Source organism: Mytilus edulis, chromosome 10, assembly GCF_963676685.1.
Source record: "Mytilus edulis chromosome 10, xbMytEdul2.2, whole genome shotgun sequence".
NCBI classification, from domain to species: Eukaryota; Metazoa; Mollusca; class Bivalvia; order Mytilida; family Mytilidae; genus Mytilus; species Mytilus edulis.
The window spans coordinates 12,088,494-12,112,470 of record NC_092353.1 but is presented as its reverse complement, the minus strand read 5'-3'; the positions used below and the strand labels follow the sequence as shown (position 1 = coordinate 12,112,470).

General features: G+C 33.9%; 1 protein-coding gene across 1 annotated transcript; it reads left to right on the top strand.

Moving 5' to 3' along the window:
* The first annotated feature begins 403 nt into the window (after positions 1 to 403).
* Positions 404 to 23,478, top strand: LOC139493417 (uncharacterized). Its single transcript, XM_071281813.1, has 4 exons — positions 404 to 717; positions 5,173 to 5,266; positions 6,516 to 6,734; positions 21,721 to 23,478. The coding sequence occupies exons 1-4, from the start codon at positions 586 to 588 to the stop codon at positions 21,942 to 21,944; spliced, it is 669 nt and encodes a 222-aa protein (XP_071137914.1). The 5' UTR covers positions 404 to 585; the 3' UTR covers positions 21,945 to 23,478.
* Positions 23,479 to 23,977: the final 499 nt, after the last annotated feature.

The following is a 23,977-nucleotide window of genomic DNA, read 5'->3' as shown; positions in this document are numbered from 1 at the left end:
AACTGGAGTGGGAGATCTCATGGTGCTTTTTGGGCATGTGGCAACACTTTACGGATTACAATGTGGATGAAAGTACAATTCATTAATAGACACTTTTTAATCATTGTGTAAAAACCTAAGTTAGGTACTCCACGTCTGGTTAAATTATCGCTGTCTTAAGGAGTTATGGTATCCTTTTCTTTGCTTTTCAATTGTAAGTTGATTCTCAAAACATAATTGAAATCGAGTATTATAATGTACTTAAAACCAAATTGATTTATACGAATGTGATCAATATTGGTATCCAATAGTCATTGGAATTTAACTATGAAATATCAGCCTTTTAAATCTAGGTCTATATTTACTGAGGTATAATACTAGGCTGCAGTATCCTTTTCATCGCAGAATGAAAATGATTATCAACATATGCATACATCTTATGGCATTCCAATCATTATTTGTTATATCAAATACATCTGCTGAAAATGAAACAGCAGGAGTATTTCGCATTAAACCAGAGAAATTGCTAGACAAGAAGGATTTGTTTTTCGTACTTTTGATAAAATATCACCACGAGGTTGCTTCAACAAATGTATACAGAGACCAATGTGTTATTCTTACAACTATAACATAGTACATTTGAAATGTGAGCTAAATTCTAAACCATTGTCTGGTGTTGATAGAGATTTCCACAATGATGACAGTTGTGTCTACGTCGAAGTAGATCGCTACAAACGGGTAAGAACGTTTAATTGTTAAGAAACCAACAAAAATGCTACATTAATTAACTTATAATCAGAGATATGCCAAACAAATGTTCAATTCAATAGTCACTTTCTTTTAGAACCAATACCGATAAATTATAAATCTTTTTTTAAAAATTCGCATGGGTTGTTTCAAACTTTGAAAAATAAAGGCAACAGTAGTATACCGCTGTTCAAAACTCATAAATCCATGAAAAAAAAAATCGGGGTAACAAACTAAAACTGAGGGAAACGCATTAAATATAAGAGGAGAACAACGACACAACATTAAAATGTAACACACACAGAAATGTACTAAGCATTAGACAAAATAAAGATAATAGTGTAATACTGCTTAATTGGATACCATTGCCTATAACACAGGTTTATTGTGTAATTTGGAGATTCGAAACAGCAATTCCAACATATGTATTGCAAATTCAAGTTCTGAATAATTAGTTTTATTACTGAAAATTCATAAATTTCCATAAATAAACTAGTTTTACTTACCTAATGTAAAAATTTCTAATATTTCGAATATCTCTTCGGTAAGCCAATGAAGACAGAGAATACAAAGGACTCTTAGCAACATCGATTTGTGCCTACTTAAATGATACACTAAACACTTACATGTTTCTACTAAATATATTTTGTAAATTACATTTGACGCTATTCTGAAGCATACACAAAACTTTTGAAGTCTGTTTTCAAAGTAGTGTGGTTTCCTTTACCAATATTCTTAATATCGTAAGCAAACTGATATATGAAGAAAAGGGTATAATGAGAGATGAAAGATACAAAAAAAAAAATAATATCCCATTTAAACCAGATGCCATCTTTGGTTCTCCGGAAGAGTGTGCAGATCTAATCGTGTTACGCCTATGAAATACATACATTGATTCGTAGTTAAGATTTTCGAATTCAGTTACATCCACAGAGAAATGCATCTATTGTAAATCTGTTGTAATCCCATTTCAATCCCTTATTTCAAAAATGTTATCTTGGTCGAAATATATTTTTCAAACAGCCTTTGTCTTGTCTGTTCATTCTTACAACTTGTCGAATCAGTATACTTTTAAAGAGTGTGGAGATATGCAGCAAAGGCTAAGACTACTATAATCCATCCAATATCGTTTCATACTGTGATATTGGATAATCCGAGTCATCTATTATGCAAACTTCAATTTTCTGTTTTTTTAGGTTCATTTACAATAAACCAGGTGATTCTTATATGCTAGACTTAATTAATCAGAAATTCAAACGAGCTATCATTAGTTTATGCTTACATTTCATGAACGATCACCAAGTATTCATTTTGCTGTAGTCACGATTAACGATCTGAACAGAATTCGAGAATAATATAACAAAAAAAAAAAAAGAATCGTGGTGAAGCAAATATAAAGCAATATAAACAAACAGACCACATGTTCCGTAAGTCGATCACTATTCTGTATGTCAATCTCAAAATAAATGGATCATAAAGGGTTAAAATCCGATACATAGCAGATGTTTCCCCAATAAAATGTTAAGTGTACGTTTGCAAATGAATAATTAAGTTCACATGAAACCCTCCAAATTGTAAACAATAGAAAGTTGAAGCAAATGCGTGGATCCATGGTATCGTTTTTGTACACTTAGCACCTTAACCAAACCGATACAACAGATCAAATGTTCAAATGTTCAAAAAATTTAATGGAAAGCCTTATAATTTTTTTAATTTCACTTTCCGATATATTGATGATGTCCTATCATTGAATAACCCATATTTCAGCCAGTACTTGCATCTTATATATTCCAGTGAACTTGAAATTAAGGATACTACTGATACTAGAAGGACTGCTTCATACCTTGATCTTTTCCTCAATATTGACACAGATGGACGACTTCACACGAAAATCTATGATAAACGGGACGATTTCAATTTCCTAATTATCAATTTCCCATTTCTCATCAGTAACATACCCTATGCCCCTTCGTATGGTGGTTACAGATCTCAATTGATACATTATTTTGCATGTTCACACTATACGGACTTCATATACAGGAGTGTGCTCCTAACGCAGAAACTGCTCCAACAAAGTTATGAAGAGGACAGATTAAAAATGACACTCCGTAAATTTTACGGAACCATCACGAATTGATTGATCCATACGATGTATCTATGTCCAAACTAATTTATGGACATTTTTACCACGTGTTAGATTGTGGTTTGTCATTACGGCGTCTGATCTTTTTATTACCGAACGTGACTTATTTCCGAATGTGACTGTTTTGCTGAGTGTGAATTCGTATTACTTTAAGACGTGGCACGGTACTTTTCCATCCCAAATTAATTTATTGGGTTTTGATATTGTGTTTGTTGTTGTCATCGGATTTTGTCAAATGTCTTAACGTTTGTAGTTGTAACTCGTTTTTTTCCTTGTTGTATTCGTGTGTTGTGTTGGGGATAACTACTCATCCAGTTCTTTTGGTATATTTAATTTTGGATCAACACGATATATTTGGTTTGCAGTTTGATCAGAAAAAACACCGACAGAGCTAGATAATACAATTAATTATCTAATTACTACTTACTACAATTAAATATTAATTGTTATTAATATAAGTTAGATAAGTCATACAAATGTAATCTTGAATTTCATCCAAACTCTTTCTTGATATTCGGAACACGTTTTAGAAATTTAAATGTAACGTCACGTCACTTTAGGCGTTGCAATGACTATGGCTAACACGGCTGTGATGGTCATGCATTCGTTTTTATTCTTTAGCTTGTCACCATTTCAGTTTAATCATATATATCTAATATGAGGCAGGCATTACCTGTGAAAGGGGACGAAGTCTAAGATTTTTTTTTAATTCAAACATATCTTAATTTCAAAACGGAAATAGCGTAACGTTTCCGATTTTGGTTCTGTTGTTAGGGATTTTAGTTGTGACGTTATTTAAGTTATGACGTCATTTGCAATGTAAACAAAGAAACGCAATCATTAGGTAACGTTTTTTTATATCAAGGAATTATCAAAAATGAAATTGATATTGCGTTCCTTCCTATTTTATACTAGACTGATAAATATATATTTTATGCAAACGAGACCGGAAAAAGGAAGTAAATTGCAGATTTCTGCGCAGATGCGGGAATTCAAAACATGACATAAAAAAAAATTGAACGATTTTGAGTTCATTAGTACAATGAAAAGTTCGGGAAAATTTTCCCGATTTTTTTTTTTTATTGAATTTTCTACTGTTATTGGGGACTTCGTCCCCATATTATATAGTCATTTTATAAAATTTACTGTTTGCAAAACTATGTATAATTCTTGATAATAATGATGTTTTCATTGAGACCTGTTGGTGACCTTCTGCTGTTGTCTGTTCTATGGTCGGATTGTTGTCTCTTTGACACATTCCCGATTTCCATTCTCAGGCGGATAACCCTGGCTTCACAACTTTTTGGAACTTTTGGTCATCGGCGATCTTTACCATTGTAGTTGTCATGGCTTTCAGACTTTTTTCATCTGAGCATAATTTTATGTGGATGTAGCGAGCGTCTGGCGTATACAAATATTTTTTAATCTGTTACCTTTTGATGGCCATTATTCGTTTGTTTCTCTGTCCTACATTTTCTCCCATTTATTTATTGTAGCCTTGTCGTGTAATATTGTCATTTTAATGTTATAATTAACACTGCCATTAAAGCGGGAGGTTTGGCATGCCACAAAAATAGGTTCAACCCACAATTTTTCCTATAATTGCCCTGTACCAAGTCAGGAAAATGGCCATTGTTACATTATTGTTCGTTTCTGTGTGTTTTTCATTAAGGTGTTGTGTCTCTGTTGTGTCGTAGTTCTCTTACATTTGATACGTTTCCCTCAGTTTTAGTTTGTTACCCGGATTTGTTTTTTCTCTATCGATTAATGAATTTTGAACGGCGGTATACTACTGTTGACTTGAATTTATACCTGTATATAACCCATCAATCTATGTAGAGAAGATCACCAAAGCAGGTGTTATTCAATGTTGAACAGGTACCGTTGACCCTTCTTGTGCAATCTCAATCATCCCCGGTTTTTAGTCGGGTTGGTGCTGCTCATCATAGATAGCAACTCTTCAATTTGAACGCCAGACGCGCTTTTTGGATAACAAAATCATCAGTGACTTTCAAAACGAAAAATTAAAAAAAGCCAAAAAAGAATGGAGTTAAAGAACATTGAAGAGTTAAATAGTTGCAGAAAACTTTTTATTAGCAGGTTTTGAAATTTCTTTTGTGGCATACCGGCTCTTTATTTGCAATATTTTAAAGCAAAACAATGACGATTGTTGCTTTAGTTGAACTACATACACATTGTATTCCGTATTTATTGCAATTTTTTATAAAAAAATCCATCCTGAAATAACTTAAAGAAAATGGCATGTTTTTGCGTAAAATTATAATATATATTTTATATTAAAGGATCCTTCTTATGACACATGCATTGGAAATCGTTGCAAAGAAGGAGAAGTGTGTGAACGTCTAAAGAACGGAAGGCTATTTTGCGTAAAAGATAGTAAGAATAACATATAAACCTGTCGATCTGTTATCGACTTATTTCTGTATTCCTACCAAAGTATCGTGAATATATCATGACAAGCATGCGTATTATTCAATCTTCATATTTTATATTTTCATATCCATGTTCCATAAGTTGATATAGTAAAAAAGGAGGAACGAAAGACACAAGACAGTCAAACTCATAGATTGAAAACAAAGTGATAACGCCATGGCCATAAATAAAAAGACAAACAGACAAACAATAGTACAGAAGACACAACATAGAAAACTAAAGACTAAGCAACATGAACCCCACTAAAACTTGGGCTGATCTCAGGTTCTCCGGAAGGGTAAGCAGATCCTGCTCCACATGTATTACCCATCGTATTGCCTATGTTATCACATATTCAGTAAATAGTCTAATTCGGTAGGTCACATTCGTGAAAAGGGAAGGGTATTGTAGTTACGACATAAGGAACATATCCGATATCATCTATGAAACGGTTATTCCATAACGGTCAACCAACTCGTGATTAGAATTATCAAGTAAAATAGATTTTCCTCTCTCTTAATTTACCTTTGTGTCTTCGGTAATAATGTTGTTAATCTGGTTCAAATCATACCATTTGAAAGCTGTTAAAAGGAATATTACAATGGCTAAATTACTAGTTTCACTTATTGCGCATTTGAACGTTCAGATTGAAATTGGAAGTGTAATGATATCGTATTTTTACATTTAATCAATTAAACCGGAACAATTTGTTTTTAAATAAGTCTTGTATCCAATTTATTGATGCTGTGTCAAATTAATATGGCCTCTACTGATCAGTAATTGCTAAACGTAAGGGATACGGTTTTGTTTGTTAAAATGTGACAATGTGCTGTCATCTTAATTAAAGGGCAAAAGAGAAAGATCAAAAGTATAACTTATCGTCCTTTGAAAATATCGCCATCACGGTTTTGAGACGTCAGCAGACATTATCAGTGACATCAAAATTGTAACCGAAAAAGAAAACTGACTAGATAAATTTCCGCTATCTTTGGATATACATAACTGCAGTTACAGATATCACATTTACCCCATACAAATGCTATTTCAGATTGTTCGCTGAGCTCACAAGTCAAAAATGTTCATTTTGTTTGAAAGTCAATTTCTTCGCTATAATGAGTTACAACACACTAGAATGTTTTCCAAATGAAGATATAATCACCATAAATCACATCTCAAATGTTAACCGATACATGAGGAATTAATAATTTTGTAGGTTGTGAAAACAATAAGGTAACGAATGTTTCGAATGTTGCGTTTGGTAAGACTACACAAGCAGACGATGAGCACAGTGGTCATCCTTCTTCTAATGCAGTCGATGATGACAATAATACATATGTACATACATATACCCGAAATTCACCCTATTGGTTAGTAGACCTCGGGGGTAGTCATGTTATTGAAAAAATCGATCTCCTCAATACAAATTTTGAAGGTAAGTTTTAATCTTTACATTCTGTAAAATCATCGTTCTGTCTGTGTGGTCGTCACTTGGTGTGTCCCAATAAAAATGTATTTTCCTTATATATAGTTTTAAATATAATATTTGAACCAATATATCAAAGTTCAAGGTCAACATAAATCATTGTCAAAACAAAAGTGAACTCAGTGAAATTATCAAAATGAAAATAACATGAAATGAGAATAGTTCTATTGACTTTAAATTAAAGATTCGAGGTACCACCTGAAAAATATATAAGGTATAATGTATGCTATATAGATGATATTCTCATTCTCTCACTAAATAATTTAAAAAATGGTGACTTTGTTGAATCCATTTATCCCACAGAACTTGAGATAACTATAGATGTTAACCTATCAAGAATCCAATAATACAGACTGTCAAACAAAAAAAAAACAGACTGTCAAACAAACAATAACCTACCAAACAAGCAGAACATAATTTTGGTGAACATATTTGCGTTTCGATATCACAAACTAGTCAAAACATTTACTAAATTCTATGATCGGTATAAGGACATCATTCGTAAATATAGCTCAACATGCAGACTTCTTATACGTTCAGGTATTTCAAATCCATTTTTTTATGGGAATATTCTTTCTAAAACACAAAAATCTCAGTATTCACCTCAGAAGCTAACACAACCTTTAAATAGACTTATTAAGAAGGGATATAGTTACGATACTGTTGTCAGGTCATTAAAGATTGCTTATTGTGGCGTTAATATTGATTCACTTATAGCTTTTTTTGCATTGGAACTAAACACATTTATTTAAAAACCATTTGTTGGCATGACACGGGTTATGTTCCTCTAATATATGTTATGATGGTATGATACTTAACCCCTAACGTGACTTGGACTTCTCTTGAACTGAATTTCAATGTGCGTATTGTTATGCGTTTACTTTTTCTTCATTGACTAGAGGTATAGGGTTGAGGGTTGAGATATCATAATCATGTTTAATTCGGTCGCTTTTTGCGCCTGTCATAAGTCAGGAGCCTCTAGCCTTTGTTAGTCTTGTATTATTTTTAATTTTAGTTTCTTGTGTACAATTTGGAGTTTAGTATGGCGTTCATTATCACTGAACTAGTATATATATATTTGTTTAGGGGTCAGCTGAAGGACGCATCCGGGTGCGGGAATTTCTCTCTGCATTGAAGACCTGTTGATGACCTTCTGCTGTTGTATGTTCTATGGCCGGGTTGTTGTCTCTTTGACACATTCCCCATTTCCATTCTCAATTTTATATAAACCAACTTGGAAGGCGGTATGATTCTTTAGCTGCCTAAACAATATTTATTGACAAAACTTAATATTTAAGAAAATCACTATTGCCCCAAATGCGAAACTAAACTTCTAACTGTGCAATGATACCTTATACCTACATAAGCAAGACAACGAGCGTCACATGTGGAGGAGGATCTGCTGAACATTACGGAGCATATGAGATCACCCCAAAATTTTACTGGGGTTCGTGTTGCTTATTCTACATTTTTTTTTTCATATCAAATGTATATTGTGTTTTGTGTACTATTGTTTGCCTGCTTTTTTTCATTTTGAGCCATGGCGTTTTTAGTTTATTTTCGATGTATTAGTTTGACTGTCCCTCTGGTATCTTTCCCTCCTTCATTTGTTGTTTATTGTGGTTAAATATCAAGTTTATATTTAACTATTATCCTGTAAAACTAATTATATCCAGTTTTAAAAGTCAGGACAGACAAACGTACTTTAAATAAAATTAATAATATATGTTACTGAACTTTTCTTACCATTTTATTTATGATATACATACTTGTGAACAACAAAACAAAGCAATATAAGGCAATGCATTTTCCATATATAATGAAATTTGATACACTATATTGAGTTAACTAGTTGTCCTTTTGGTTTTATTTTAATAGAGTGTTATTTTATTAGTAAAACCACTGATTTAAGGCAAAAACGTGAATTTTCACCCAAAAATTCAAAAATCGACAGAAGTACTTTTACTGCTTAAAATTTTGAATGTTCGTGCAGATATTTGAATACTTTAAAATTCTCATCTTCGAAATTACTTGCCGACTTTTGTTATCATTTTCCGCAAAATTTTGACCCCTCGATATTTTCTAATTTTCCAATTTGGACATATTCTTTTAATCATATGCATTTGCTTTGTGAATGAATGTTTTTCATTGGAGTTTATTCTTTAGTTTTCTATGTTGTGTCATGTGTACTATTGTTTGTCTGTTTGTCTTTTTCATTTTTAGCCATAGCGTTGTCAGTTTATTTTCGATTTATGAGTTTGACTGTCCCTTTGGTATCATTCGTCCCTCTTTTGACAGCTTTTACTATGTAATATATAATGCTCCTCCATTGAAAATCTATAGAAAGAACTATATACACTTAACCTAACTATGCAGCAAGCTCTGTTCGCTTCTCTTTTAAGTAAAAAAACAAAACATGTTATTGGCAAGATTTGTGCCACCATTTGTGGCGCTATTTTATTTCTACTTTAATTTCAAATTTATTTACAACAACTATAATGATAAGCGAAGGTGGGGACCAAACATTTACCCCTTCACAGAAACATAAACATAAAGTTTATAAAAGAAACAGATATAAAATAAACATTATAACTATATAAAACTAAAAAGTTATATTCTACTCAAGATGTAATAGCTTAACAAAGTAACATAATGTCATGAGTCTTCTAAATACAATGCTTTCATAAACTTTCTCAAACTTCTCCCCAGTATTATGAGTTTAAAAGGAGGTTTTTGGGGACGAGGTGGAAAATCAATAAAATGAAAATTAATTGATTAATCCTTTGATCAAAATTTTCAAGTAGTTCAAGATCATCAAGAAATGCGTGCGCATCAAACTTATCAATATTCATGAGCAGTTAATTTAGACAATAGCCGAAACAACATCGGGTTGGACATTACACAGATGCTCTGTTCTTCGTATAAGGTGGCACGGTAGTATTTCCTGGCCCATAAGGGATAATGATAGCATTTTGGCTCACCTGGCCCGAAGGGCCAAGTGAGCTTTTCCCATCACTTTGCTTCCGTCGTCTGTCGTCGTTAACTTTTACAAAAATCTTCTCCTCTGAAACTACTGGGCCAAATTAAACAAACTTGGCCACAATCATCATTGGGGTATCTAGTTTTAAAAATGTGTCCGGTGACCCGGCCAACCAACCACGATGGCCGCCATGGCTAAAAATAAAACATAGGGGTAAAATGCAGTTTTTGGCTTATAATTCAAAAACCAAAGCATTTAGAGCAAATCTGACATGGGGATAAAATTGTTTATCAGGTGAAGATCTGTCTGCCCTGAAATTTTAAGATGAATCGGACAACCCGTTGTTGGGTTGCTGCCCCTGAATCAGCAATTTTAATGAAATTTTGCTGTTTTTGGTTATTATCTTGAATATTATTATAGATACAGATAAACTGTAAACAGCAATAATGTTCAGCAAAGTAAGATATACAAATAAGTCAATTTGACCGAAATGGTCAGTTGACCCCCTTAGGAGTTATTGCCCTTTATAGTCAATTTTTAACCATTTTTCGTAAATCTTGGTTATCATTTACAAAAATCTGCTCCTCTGAAACTACTGGGCCAAATGAATCCAAACTTGGCCCCAATCATCTTTGAGATATCAAGTTTAAAAATGTGTCTGGTAACCCGTCCATCAAATCAAGATGGCCGCTACGGCTAAAAATAGATCATAGGGGTAAAATGCAGTTTTTGGCTTATAACTCAAAAACCAAAGCATTTAGAGCAAATCTGACATGGGGTTAAATTGTTTATCAGGCCAAGATCTATCTGCCCTGGAATTTCAGATGAATCGGACAACCCGTTGTTGGGTTGCTGCCCCTGAATTGGTAATTTTAAGGAAATTTTGCAGTTTTTACTTATTATCTTGAATATTATTATAGATAGAGATAAACTGTAAACAGCAATAATGTTCAGCAAAGTAAGAATTACAAATAAGTCAACATGACCAAAATGGTCAGTTGACCCATTAAGAAGTTATTGGCCTTTATAGTCAATTTTTAACAATTTTCGTAAATTTTTGTAAATTTTTAGAATATATTTTCTACTGTAATTACTGGGCCAAGTTCATTATAGATAGAGATAATTGTAGCAAGAAAAATGTCCAGTAAAGTAAGATCATAAAACACATCATGATCACCAAAACACAATTTTGTCATGAATTTATCTGTGTCCATTGTTTAATATGCACATAGACCAAGGTGAGCGACACAGGCTCTTCAGAACCTCTAGTTAGAATTTTCACCTCTTTCAAACACTGCTAAAAATTGTACATTCACATGCAGTTAACTGAAGAACTTTCATTTTACTATTCAGAAATAAATTTGAATGTGTATCATGACCGTTTACTTGTTTAGCTATTTTGAAAACCTAAGGCCACCCACTAGTGCTTTTAGGTCTTTTATCATTCAGTGAATACACAATTAAAAAAAATCTCAAAAATTCCTTTTCATCTGTATGTAAAGTTATTTTATATTATTCTACACCTGATTCATCCCTCAGCTTAGGAAAGTATGTTCAGTTGATACTGTATTTTTGTCCAATCACACCGTTCAGATACTTTGACTTAGGTAGGGTACACAAAAGAGCAACCTAAATTCTGGAATGCAAATACTACCGTGCCACATTAACCAAGACATTACAAACTTGAAATCAGTCATAACACCTATCATGCATAGACTTCTTAAGCTTACTATGGACCATATTACAATAAAGAATACTAGTCTACACTTACTTCTTACAAACAAAAAGTGAAAAATTACACCCCTACCCCAGCTGGCAGATTTTCACATTTTTCCATCTCACCATTTTTACTTTAGGAGTGAACAAAACCCAAATAGATGATGTTTCAAATCATCACAGAGGTGAAATACGAAAGCCGAGAAGGATCATTCAAAATTCAAAATTCAAAATTCAAAATTCATAATTCATAATTCAAAACACAAAGAATTCCGATTCCGATTCCCGCCGTTTCTTTGTCACGTGTCTCTGTGCCTCGACTTACCTCGGTGGAAGGATGGCTGCTGGTTAAGATGTTATAGTGTTTATTATAATGTTTAGAAAGGTATACTAATTTATTAATTGAAGTAATGAATAACAATTAGAAAAAGGCTAAAGAAAATTAGCTAATAATTTTTTTGCAATTACACCAAAACAAATATAATTTAGGATGAATAGGACTCTTTGAAAAACGGTATTGAAATATTTATGTTTTGTAAATATTAACCTCTTACTCATTTGCTTTATAACTGTTTATTTGTGTACATAGAAAATTAATGACGCAAGGCTTATTTGACAAATGGCTAGTTTTATTATCTGCAGTTAAAGTTGAACTGTCAGATTAATTAAGACAAGTAACGATGTTTTGGGGTGTAGGGTAATAAAATTAGTTATGCCTATTTGTTTTGTCTAAAGAAAAAGTAATAAAACTCTATGATAAAGGTCAGTTGGTCAAGATACTAGAAGCTGTAGTACTGTCACGACTGTAAGAATTTTCCTTGATTGTTTTAATCAGTATAGATACTGAAGGACTTGGTTTTTTTAAAAGTTTATATGTTAAAACTTTGTAACGTAGTTTGTCAATGCATCTGAAGTAATGTAAATTTGTGAATGAACAGATAACGTATTATTTAGTTCATGGGAATTACCATAGGATACATTGTCGTATTGTTGTGCCATAGTATGATTATGTCTGTCCGTCTGTGTCGGTGTCGTTCCTCCCCTCGGTCACGTTACAATATTGAATGTATTTCTTTTAATAAGTTATTTCAAGGTCATTTCTCATGACATCTCCTTTCTGTTACAGCATTTCTTTCCTAAAAATTTGTGGTTGCAGTGACGGATCCAGAGGGGTCGTAGAGGGCGTAGCCCCCCTTTTTGTTTGCACTTTTGTTTTTTGTACAATGATTAATCAGACTAGACTTCGTGAACGCGATTTCTCGTGCGTGTATCTAATTTTCATGCGACAATTCTTTACTTATAAAGATATTTTTCGCTCGTATTTACTGTAATATATTATGGATTATGTCAAAGTCATGTGATTTGCTACGGTGGAGTGCGTCGAAAAAAGTGTTACTCAAGTCATTTTGAAATTCAAATTACAGTAACACATTGCTTAGGCTGAGGATAAAAAGCATGACACCTTCAAACCGACAAAGGATTTAGCAAGAACATATAGACTTCTATTTCACAATTTCACTAAACAGAAAGTAATACTTTATTACATTCTTGTGAAAAAAGTTTCACGTTAATATTATTTACCTACGAAAGCAATGTTTAACCCCACATGCCCCAGTCTATTAATAACATAGCTGAATAATGATCCCCAGTCAGTAACAGCTCTAGATAGATTTTGATTCTAAGGTAAAAACCATTTGATTTACGGAGGCAGTCTGAGTTTTGCCTTAAACAAAGATTCTGGCTGTATATATATGCATTGAAAACAATAATCTTGTCCGGTTTTGTTTTGTTTTGTTTTTTTTGTTTTTTTTGGCTATTAGAAAAAAACATTTCTAGCAATAAATGAACATGATGAATATGCAACGGCGTATTTTGTTGGGGGGGGGGGGGGGGGGGGGGGCTTGTTTCACGGTTCGAATGCAAATCCCATATCTGACCAGAGTGTCTGTTTCGCCGGACTGATATATTGAATTCTTTTTTTAAGGCACGACTGCAACCTGCCTGCTGGGTGTGGCCTTTATGTCTCCATTTGTTGACCGCCATTCATAAATTCGTTGTCATTTCAGACTCATTCGTAGCCTTGGTTGTTTTGGAACCCCTCACTTCCCTTGTTGGGTGTCAAACATTTTTGGATAAATATTGCTTGTTTGTCTTTCTTAACTCGTGTCGGATAAACATTGCTTGTTTGTCTATCTTGTCTCATGTGCGGGAGTTTCTCACTACAATGAAGCCCCTTTGGTGGCCTACAGCTGTTGTCTCCACTATGGTCGGATTGTTGTCTCTTTGACACATTCCCCATTTCAATTCTTAATTTTATTATAGTAATTTCATTGAATAGCCCGGCTTATATCTAGTTTACAACAAGAAGTCTGTGAGGTTATGCTACCTAAACATACAACAAATGAAAATCTTCCATGTACATTTTTACTGACAAATTTTATGTTTTTTTAGCCAAAAAAAAGGTTTCAATAATTTTATTATAGACAAGTAATTGGGAGAATACGGCATCAAACATGTCCAACCCTTACACGTTAAATATAAGATATACAGGAACTGTTGAAAAAGAGCATTTTACACTTATTTTATGTTGTTTTAGCCAAAAAAAAAGTTTAAAAAAGATCTTATTATACCTCGCCCCCTTTCCAAAATCCTAGATCCCCTAGCTTGTCATGCCGCAACTATTTCTTATTAGATCGTATTTCAAATTGATTCACCTTTCAAGCAAATTAGTTGCCGGCGCAATAAGATATGTGCGGCTGCATTCTCAGGTAAATTGAGGTCAACAGTCGACCTGGCGTAGAGTTCAATATTGATTGCATTTAGTTTAAGAACAATCTAATCAAGATATTCAAATTTATCTCACTTGACCTAAAAGGTCAAGATCAAGTGAGCTTTCCTCATCATTTGGATCTGTCGTCGTCGTCTGGGCCAATTTAAAACAAACTTGGACACAATCATCATTGGGGTATCTAGTTTAAAAAATGTGTCTGACGACCCCGCCTGCCAACCAACATGGCCGCCATTGCTAAAAATACAACGTAGGGGTAAATGCAGCTTAGGCTTACTGTAGATTCATTATTATTCGTTGGATACATATATTTGTGGATTTCGTTGGTACAAGTGAACCATGAAATTAAATGATCAACAAATGTCAATTTTTATATAGGCGTTAGGCGTGTACGCAGACTTCCACAAAACCACGAAAGTAAGTATCCACGAATATGCAAGTTTTCCTTAATCCACGAAAATTGATACCATCGAAAACAAATGAAATTTCAGTATATCTTTGAAACTAAAGCATTTAGAGTAAATTTGACAAGATAAAAATGTTCATCAGGTTTAGATATATCTGCCCAGAAATTTTCAGACGAATCAGAGAACCCGTTGCTGGGTAGCTGCCCCTGAATTAGCAATTTTAAGGAAATTATGATGTTTTTGGTTATCATCTTGAATATTATTATAGATAAAGATAAACTGAAAGCAGCAATAATGTTAAGAAAACTACGATCTACAAATAAGTCAAATGACCATTGTCAATAAACCCCTAATGCCCCAGTCACACTAGACCACGATCACACTACGCTCACCACGATCTAAAATAAATTCAGATCGTGGTGAGGTCGCGGTATGAGCGGCATGAAAATGGGATTTTTTGTTGTTTCCACGATGCTACTATGTTCTCATTACGCTTCTACAACGATCCCGCTACGATTATACCACGTTCTCACCACTCTTATTCTGCGACCTTAATACGATTATCGCGATCTTACTACGCTCAATAAGTTCTCACTACGACATACCACGATTAATCCGACTGCAAAACGATCTTACCACACATCTTCTGCAATTATAGCACTCTCTTATCAAGATCATTATACGATCTTAGCAAGTGCATACCGCGATCCAATTACGCTCTCATCAATAATATCCACATCATATTCCATATTAATACTGTTCCATTCCTTCCAACTGTCATTAATAAGTAGAATTCCAGAAAACAACACTGACATGCCACCAACATCCACCAGAACTTGTGTGCGTGGTGGTAGGGGTAGTAGTTGAGTCAGATGGGCCTCTGGTACGAATCCTTATCCAGTAGAGATGTCGAATCAACAATCCAACCTGAATCAACGTATTGCTAATCCATCTAGATCAAATAACGATATTTCATAAAGTAATAGTGGTACTGATAACAAATCAAAACCTGAGGAGCTTTTATGTATTTTAAAGACAATGACAATGAGCATGACTAGAACTCGAAATGGTTGTAGTATGAACGTAATCAGGTCGTAGGATGAGGACTGCATGAGCGTGCTAGAATCGTACTAAGGTCTTGAAAAGCGTAGTATAATCGTGGTATAGTCGTAGAAGAAGCGTTGTTGGGTCGCAGAGAGAACGAGATGATCGTTGTGAGGTCGTAGTAACGTCGTTTTGAGATCGTATCGCAATCTCTCCGACTAGAATCGCGCATTTTTAAGCTAGGCTCACACTGCCGATTAGACCAACTCGATCAATCTCGATCAAGTCAAATTAAGCGATCGGGAGTCTGGTCCGTCTCAATCTCAAGAATGTTCGGGTCGTCATCGATCTGACTTTCTACCCGAGAGTTTTTGACATGTCAAAAACATTCGAGTAAGGATCGAGAAGCCAGTCACTCGAGAAGAGATCAATAATTCGTCGAGTAGTGATCGAATTGATCGGGAAAGGATCGTGTAGAGATCGAGTTAGGTCGGAATACAAATAGTTTACCGATCAGTACTCGATCATTTCGATCTTTGCTCGACTAATATCCGATCATTTCTCGATCAACGTCAATCTGTAAGATATGTGGTCAAGATTAACTCGACCAATGCCGATCGCTTCATGATAACTGCGACTTCTATATTTTTTTCATCCCAGACCAACTCGACCAAAACCCGATCTCTACGCGACCACATTCGATCACTCTTCGATCTCTACTCGGCCATACACGAGTATACATCAGTGACGCTCGAATTAAAAAAAGTTAAAAGGGCCAAATAAAGTACGAGGTTGAAGAGCATTGAGGACCAAAATTCCTAAAAGTTTTGCCAAACACAGCTAAGGTAAACTATGCCTGAGGTAGAAAAGCCTTAGTATTTCAAAATTTCATGTGGTTATGATATATCTGCCCTGAAATTTCCAGACAAATCAGACAACCCGTAGTTGGGTTTGCTGTCCCTGAATTGGTAATTGTGAGGACAAGTTGCAGTTATTGGTTTATCTTGAATAAGATTATAGATAGAGATACATGTAAACTGTAAACAGCAATAATGCTCAGCAAAGTAAGATCAACAAATAGGCAAACATAGCCAAAATGGTCAATTGATCCCTAAGGAGTTATTGCCCTTTATACTTAATTGTTTACAATTTTTTGTAAATTTTGTAAACTTTTACAAAAAATCTTCTTCACTCAATCAACTTGGCCACATAGAATTAAACTTAGCCACCATTTTCAGTAGGGTATCTTGATTAAAAAATGTATCCGATGATCCTGCCATCCAACCAACATTGCCGCCATGGCTAAAAATCGATTGATTATTTGATTATTAACGTCCAGTGGCAACTATTTCATGCATGTTCAGGACGAAAATAAACATAGGGGTTTCCTGTAAAGAAGTCCATGGGAAAATGTTAAAAAAACAATTTCAAATGGTCACATCTTGAACACTTATTTAAAAAATGATAAGTGGTCTTCAGTAACTAATGTAAGACTACACTGCAGGAATGACCTACTATTAATTTAACTATTAGGCCAAATTAAACCACACTTGGTCTTAATCGTTATATGGGTATCTTGTACTATTTTTTGTGATTTTCACCTTATTTTACATGATTTCCAAAACAAAAAACAAAGTGAGCGACACAAGCTCTTCAGAATCTCTTGTTTCGTTCATATTGTGCTTTGTGAAGAATTTATTTTCCTGCATTACAATTTTCAGTTCTCTTAGACTCTTTTGCCAAATTAAGGCATTTTTTTCTACAAGAAACAAAAAAAAAACATCCCGCAACTGTCTCTCAAGCCTCTCGAACAAGAATCGACGTGTCAGCTAACTGAAGCCTCACACATATTTCTCGGCGTCGTTGGTTCATGTTCATTTTCTTTGCCACAATTCAAGTTTAGTCCACGGGACACATAAATGTATGATGACCCGCTATTTCAACTCGATCTGAGTTTTGGGGTTATAAGTATTTGTAATTTTCATAACATTCTGTTGAGGCAAACATAACTTAGAAAATGGAAACAAAACATTCGGCTATTTTTTTCATTTCTAAAGGGGCATAACGATAGAACGGAAAAATTGACACAACCCAGATTAATTTTTTCTGTGTTTTGTGGTGCAAAGTATTGCATATAAGTTTTATATACTATTGGTTGGGGGAAACTAGAGTTATACAGCGTACGGACTGTCGGGCGATGAGACGGACAAGGGTAACACTTAATTTTCTCCTCTATAGTGGCGGGGGCTCGAAAATAAGACATTTTATTCATTGTACATTTTATACTGAATATGTTCTCAACCGACCAATACCGATTATTTCTGCCACCAATACTATTATACGATCATGTCGATCTGGTCTAGTCAGGATCGTGTTGAGATCGAGTATTGTTGATTTATAAAAAAGACGATGTGGTATGATTGCCATTTAGACAACTGTCCACAAGAGACCAAAATAACACAGAATTTAAGAACTATAATAGGTCACCGTACGGCCTTCAACAATGATCAAAGCCCATACCGCATAGTCAGCTATAAAATGCCCTGATATGACAATGTAAAACAATTCAAACGAGAAAACTAACGGCCTTATTTATATAAAAAAAAATGAACGAAAAACAAATATGTAACACATAAACAAACGACAACCACTGAATTACAGGCTCCTGACTTGGGACAGGCACATGCATAAATAATGTGGCGGGGTTAAACATGTTAGCGGTATCCTAACCCTCCCCTAACCTGGGTCAGTGGTATAACAGTACAACATAAGAACGAACTATAACAATCAGTTGAAAAAGGCTTAACTAGTCAGATGGACAAAAATACAAGTGGACGTGGCCGGGTACTTAGTCGAGAAAGTCGAGTAAAGGTCATGTAAGGATCGTAAATTGGTCGGGATCATCAAAAAGATATTGAACTAGTGGCTGGATTCCATGATCAGTCGCGAAGAAGTCGTGAAGGAGTCGTTAAAGGTCGAGTTTGAGTCTTTTGCGGTCTGGTAACAGTCGGGTAGAAACTCCAAATGCAAACAGTCCCGATCAAAAAATTGGTTACGCTTGATCGTGGAAATTGGAGTAATCGGGTATAGAATTGATATGATCAGCAGTGTGAATCTAGCTTTAATCTAATTTATCTTGCGGTCGTGTCAGTCTATTTTGTGTAAATATTTGGGCATCAGCTTTTGCTCTGAAGCTTTCAAGATGTTAATAAAAAGTGTTAAAGAACAAATTAAAAGTGTTTTTGTTTATTAAAGTTATTGCCCTTGTACAGTGGAGATCACTTCTAACCTCTCATTAGAACTCTCAGAATAATCTGTCATAGATCTGTTCTAGACTGTCCTAAAACATATCTACCTAGAACAGTTCTACCCTAGAACTGTTCTAAGTAGAACTGCCAGGATCAGTTCTAGGGTAGAACTATCTAAAACTGTTCTAGGTAGAACTGCATGTCCAAAATCAGTTCTAGTCGTAGAACTGTCAGCAGAAATTACCAAATCAGTTCTAACCGTAGAACTGTCAGCAGAACTGTCAAAAACTGTTCTAGCCGTGGAACTGACCAAACCTGTCAGGATTGTAGAACAGTTCTAAATGACGTCACTGCAGTTAGGACATCTCACTGGTCACCATTCAGTGTTATAACTATCGTTGATAAAGCCACACGCAAAATATATTATATTCTTTTGACTTATCTATAGTTAAGACAAAGAGTTCTTAAAACTTTTCTATGAATAGAACTGACTAAATCAATTCTAGCAGTAGCACTGACCAAATCAGTTCTAAACTGTTTTAGTCGTAGAACTGTACATGTTCTAGTCGTAGAACTGTCTAAAACTTTGGTCAGTTCTAGGTAGAACTGTCTAAAACTGTTCTAGGGTAAAACTGTCTAAAAGGTGTCAGGATGACAGTTATTCATACCGGAAACACGTGTTATGATTTCGCAATATTTATTTTTGAGTTTTGAATTTTGAATTTTGAATTTTGAAATTTGAATTTTGAATTCTGAATTTTGAATTCTGAATTTTGAATTTTGAATGATCCTTCTCGGCTTTCGTAGTGAAACATGGTGATTCAACAGGAATTATTGAATTGCCAACTCTATTTATAGTTAATCTGACTGAAATAAACAGTTTATGCATTAAATCATGCAAATTGATATTAAAGTCCATTCCACATTTTACAGCATGCCTTATATTACTTAAAGCATTTCCAGATTATGAAGGCAACACATCAAGACTCTTTAGATGGTAGTTAGCTATTATTCTCAAATCTTTTTGACAATAAATGTACTACATTGTAGAATACATATCTAAGTTGATTGTTTGTATATTTATGTATGCATAAAGTTAAATTATGTCCTCTTACATATTCAGTTTACCTTTATTGTGCTTTTCATTGTCAGAAAATCAAAACAACAAGTAAAAGTTGCAGGGAAAATGAATAAACTATTAAATCTTGCTGACATACAATCATAATTACATTCTTTGTCAAAAAAAAAATGTCTTGTCAAGCTTAAGAAACCCCTATAGTTATCTCTATTTCAGCAAAATATGAGGGCTAAATGAATAAGTAAGGACCCCTTTACTACTTAAAGGTTTCTAAAAACCTCATAATGGTGTCATTTTACCACTGAACTACAAATTAAACCTGACGAAAACTAGTATTGCTGTACTTGTGTGGAAAAAAATATAAAAATTATGCAGTCATCTATTTCGGTGAAAATAATAGGACTTACAGGCAACTTAAATATGTCGCGTCTCAAATTCCAGTGATTGCACATGTGTCTAGCAGTGCACAAAGTTAAAGCGAGCATTTATAATTAAAAAAATTGCAAGTTAATTAAAAATAATGAAGTTCGACTTTCGAGGTGAATGTTTACATTATTACCAACAGATCAGACAAAATTTGCTGAGTCATCAATTTTCACTCTCAGGGGTGGAATTTAAGGGTTATTTTTTATTATAGTTGCCCTAAATTAACTTTTTATTGATAAACAGACAAACTGCATAGGTGAAAAAGAATCCATTATTGATTTATTGTAAACATATATATCCCCCTTAAGGTGGCACGATAGTATTTCCTTGCCCATAAGGGATAATGATAGCCTTTTTAGAATTTTCACCACTTTCTAACACTGCTAAAAATTCTACATTCACAGTTAACTAAAGTACTTTCATTTTACTATTTAGAAATGAATTTTGAAAAACCTAAGGCCACTAGTGCTTTTAGGTCTTTTATCATGCAGTGAATACACAATTTAAAAAATTTCTCAAAAATTCATTTAAATCTGTATGTAAAATTATTTCATATTTTCTACACCGGATTCATCCCTCAGTTTGGGCAAGTGTGTTCAGTTGATACTGTATGTTTTGTCCAATCACACCGTTCAGATAGATTGACTAAGGTAGGGTGCACAAAAGAGCAACCTAAATTCTGGAATGCAAGTACTACCGTGCCACCATAAATGTGTTATTTATTTTATTCATAACCCTATTTTATGATAAATTGTAGTTCAAACTTGTGTATCGTGTCTGTTGTTGACTAAAAAAATTGAGAATGGAACTGGAAAAGGTGTAAAATCGACGACAACCCGACAATAGAGCAGACAATATATATATATATATATATAGTTAATACAACTCGTCTAAACATCAACCCAACAATGTTAGATCTGTAAATTTGCTTTCGCAAATTTTTTGTTCTTCCCTCGCCGGGATTCGAACCCATGCTATTGAGATATCGTGACACCAAATCGCCTGCACTGTAGCCGTCTCGCTAGACCACACGACCACCTGGGCTTCATTAAAATGAAGCTTTCGGTGGCCGGGTGTTACCTTTCCACGTCAGTTTTAATCTAGCGTCGTACTACAGTACATGATATATAAGGCATGGAGTATATATATCCACGGTTGGTGTACTTTTTAAACTTATAAACAGAAATAGAAACTTATTGCGATGTGTGAATTTACTGCAATGTGTTTCCTTTTTTTTATTATGTGTAGGATATAGACTACATGATCTTGACATCAGTGTTGGCAACGCTATGTATAACATGACTGTATGTGCTCATTACGATGGACCAGGCACAGACGGCGAACATCTGGTATTTAACGTGGAAGGGAAAGCATTTGGTCGTTACGTCAAGCTGAATATCGTAGGCACTGGACAATTGCAGTTTGCAGAAGTTAAAGTGTTTTGTTATCTCAAAGAGGCAACTGTTTGTTAAATTGTTTTGATTTAGAAACTGTTTTCTTTGATACGAGTTTTGTTCAAAAACATCTGTTTGCCAGTTAACTTTTAAAATACAAGTTGTGTATGACGAAACAATCAAAAAATTGTTATTTAAAAGATGCACAATATACCAGTTACCAACTTATTATTTTAAATTGCAATTGCAAAACCAAATACTTTAAAGTCATGAAACTAAATTATGTTTGATATAGCTAATAGGTTTATTGCAGACGGTAAGATCTGTGATTTTACGGAGTAAGCATATCTTGATATGGGTTCATTGCCCGTAATGTGATACTATATTTTTATAAGTAGCAATTGTAACCATCAAACATACGACAAAAATAACACAGAAAAGAAATCTTTATCTAAATAGATGTATAAAATATGATCGCAGTGAAATGCATGTACTCCAGATTCTTATAACGAATACAAGGTAGATGCATTATATTAACCCACATAACTCAGATTACGACTACAAGATAAATGTTCTCTTTCCAGTTAAAAGTGTTGATCAGGACTGTAGGGTAGAAGCAATATGTTCGACCATTTAAATTGGGAACACGACTACAATGTATTGGTTCTCTGTCCACTCATAACGTGTTTATAATAACAGTATGGTAGAAGCAATAAATCCGCTTATTTGATTTGTCATCACGATTTGAAATGTACAGGTTCTTTCTCTACTCACAAAGTGTTGATCAAGACTGTATAATAGAAGAAATATGGCCGCCCATTTAATTGTAATCACGATTTCAAGATCGATGTAATATGAATTATAAGTTTGAAGGATTGAGGGTAGTATTGGTACGGTTCGATTAGTGAGACATCAAACATTTATGGCTCACTCTACCAATATAGATGAACTTTTTTTCTTAAATTTATAATAATCGTAGATAGAAGGCGGCTCAAGTTACTCTTTAGAACGTAAAGCGGCAATCATGGTAATTTGAATAGCGGGTGTACAAGTTGATCCGATAAGACGGTGTCTTCCCGATTGTCCCACTTTTTGAAATTACAGGTAAAAAAGTAACGAAATTTTGTGGGACAATCGGGAATATGTTTATGGGACAGTTGGGAACTTTAAATGTGGGACAATTGGGAATTGTTTTGAGTTGTTAATTTGTGTGTCATTTGGTCTCTGGTGGAGAATTGTCTCATTGGCAATCATACCACATCATTTTTTTTTATTGAAGTCTGATTCTTCTGTATATAGTTGGTTACGAGTCTTGTCGACAAAGACAAAAGGAATATTGGTAAAATAATCTTTAATAGTGATTATTTAAAAGACAAAACTGGTCAAAATCTAGACAACAGCTTCGTTATCAATAAAGAACGTTGTTGGTTCAGGTGATTTTTTAACAGTCTAATCAATAGCGCAAAGAATGTTGTTAACATGTCCTCTGAAATCCCTAGTAACATTGCAAAGGCACTAGTAGAAACATTTCTCCATCAATAATTTCATATTTAGATGCTGGAACATATTAATTGACTGTTAGATATACTGTTCCCTGATAGAGGGTAGAATGTAAATGAGTTTATAATTGCATGCATTATTTATTTATTTATTTAAAAACTTTACGAAAAAAATGTTATTGAAATTATGGTATTGACATTTGTTTTATAAATATTAAACGTAACATTGTAGATATATTTCATAAATCAGAGATAAAATATTGGTTTTATATTAAAAGTGTTTTTATCTGATGACTTTTTTTATATACTTTTGTAAAATTAATATTTTATACTTTTCTAAAATTAATATTTTGTACTTTTATGAAATTAATATTTTGTACTTTTATAAAATTGATATTTTATACTTTTATAAAATTAATATTTTATGTGCAATAATTAATTCTTGTTTTTTTTTGCAAAACAAACAACAGTTACCGTGTTTATCTAAGAACATTTTACTTCATAAAATAATGTGGGACAATCAGAACTTTTTATGTGGGACAATCAGAAAATTTTAAAAAGTGGGACAATCGGGAATAAACCGATAAGACAATCTACTTAACAGGAAATTAC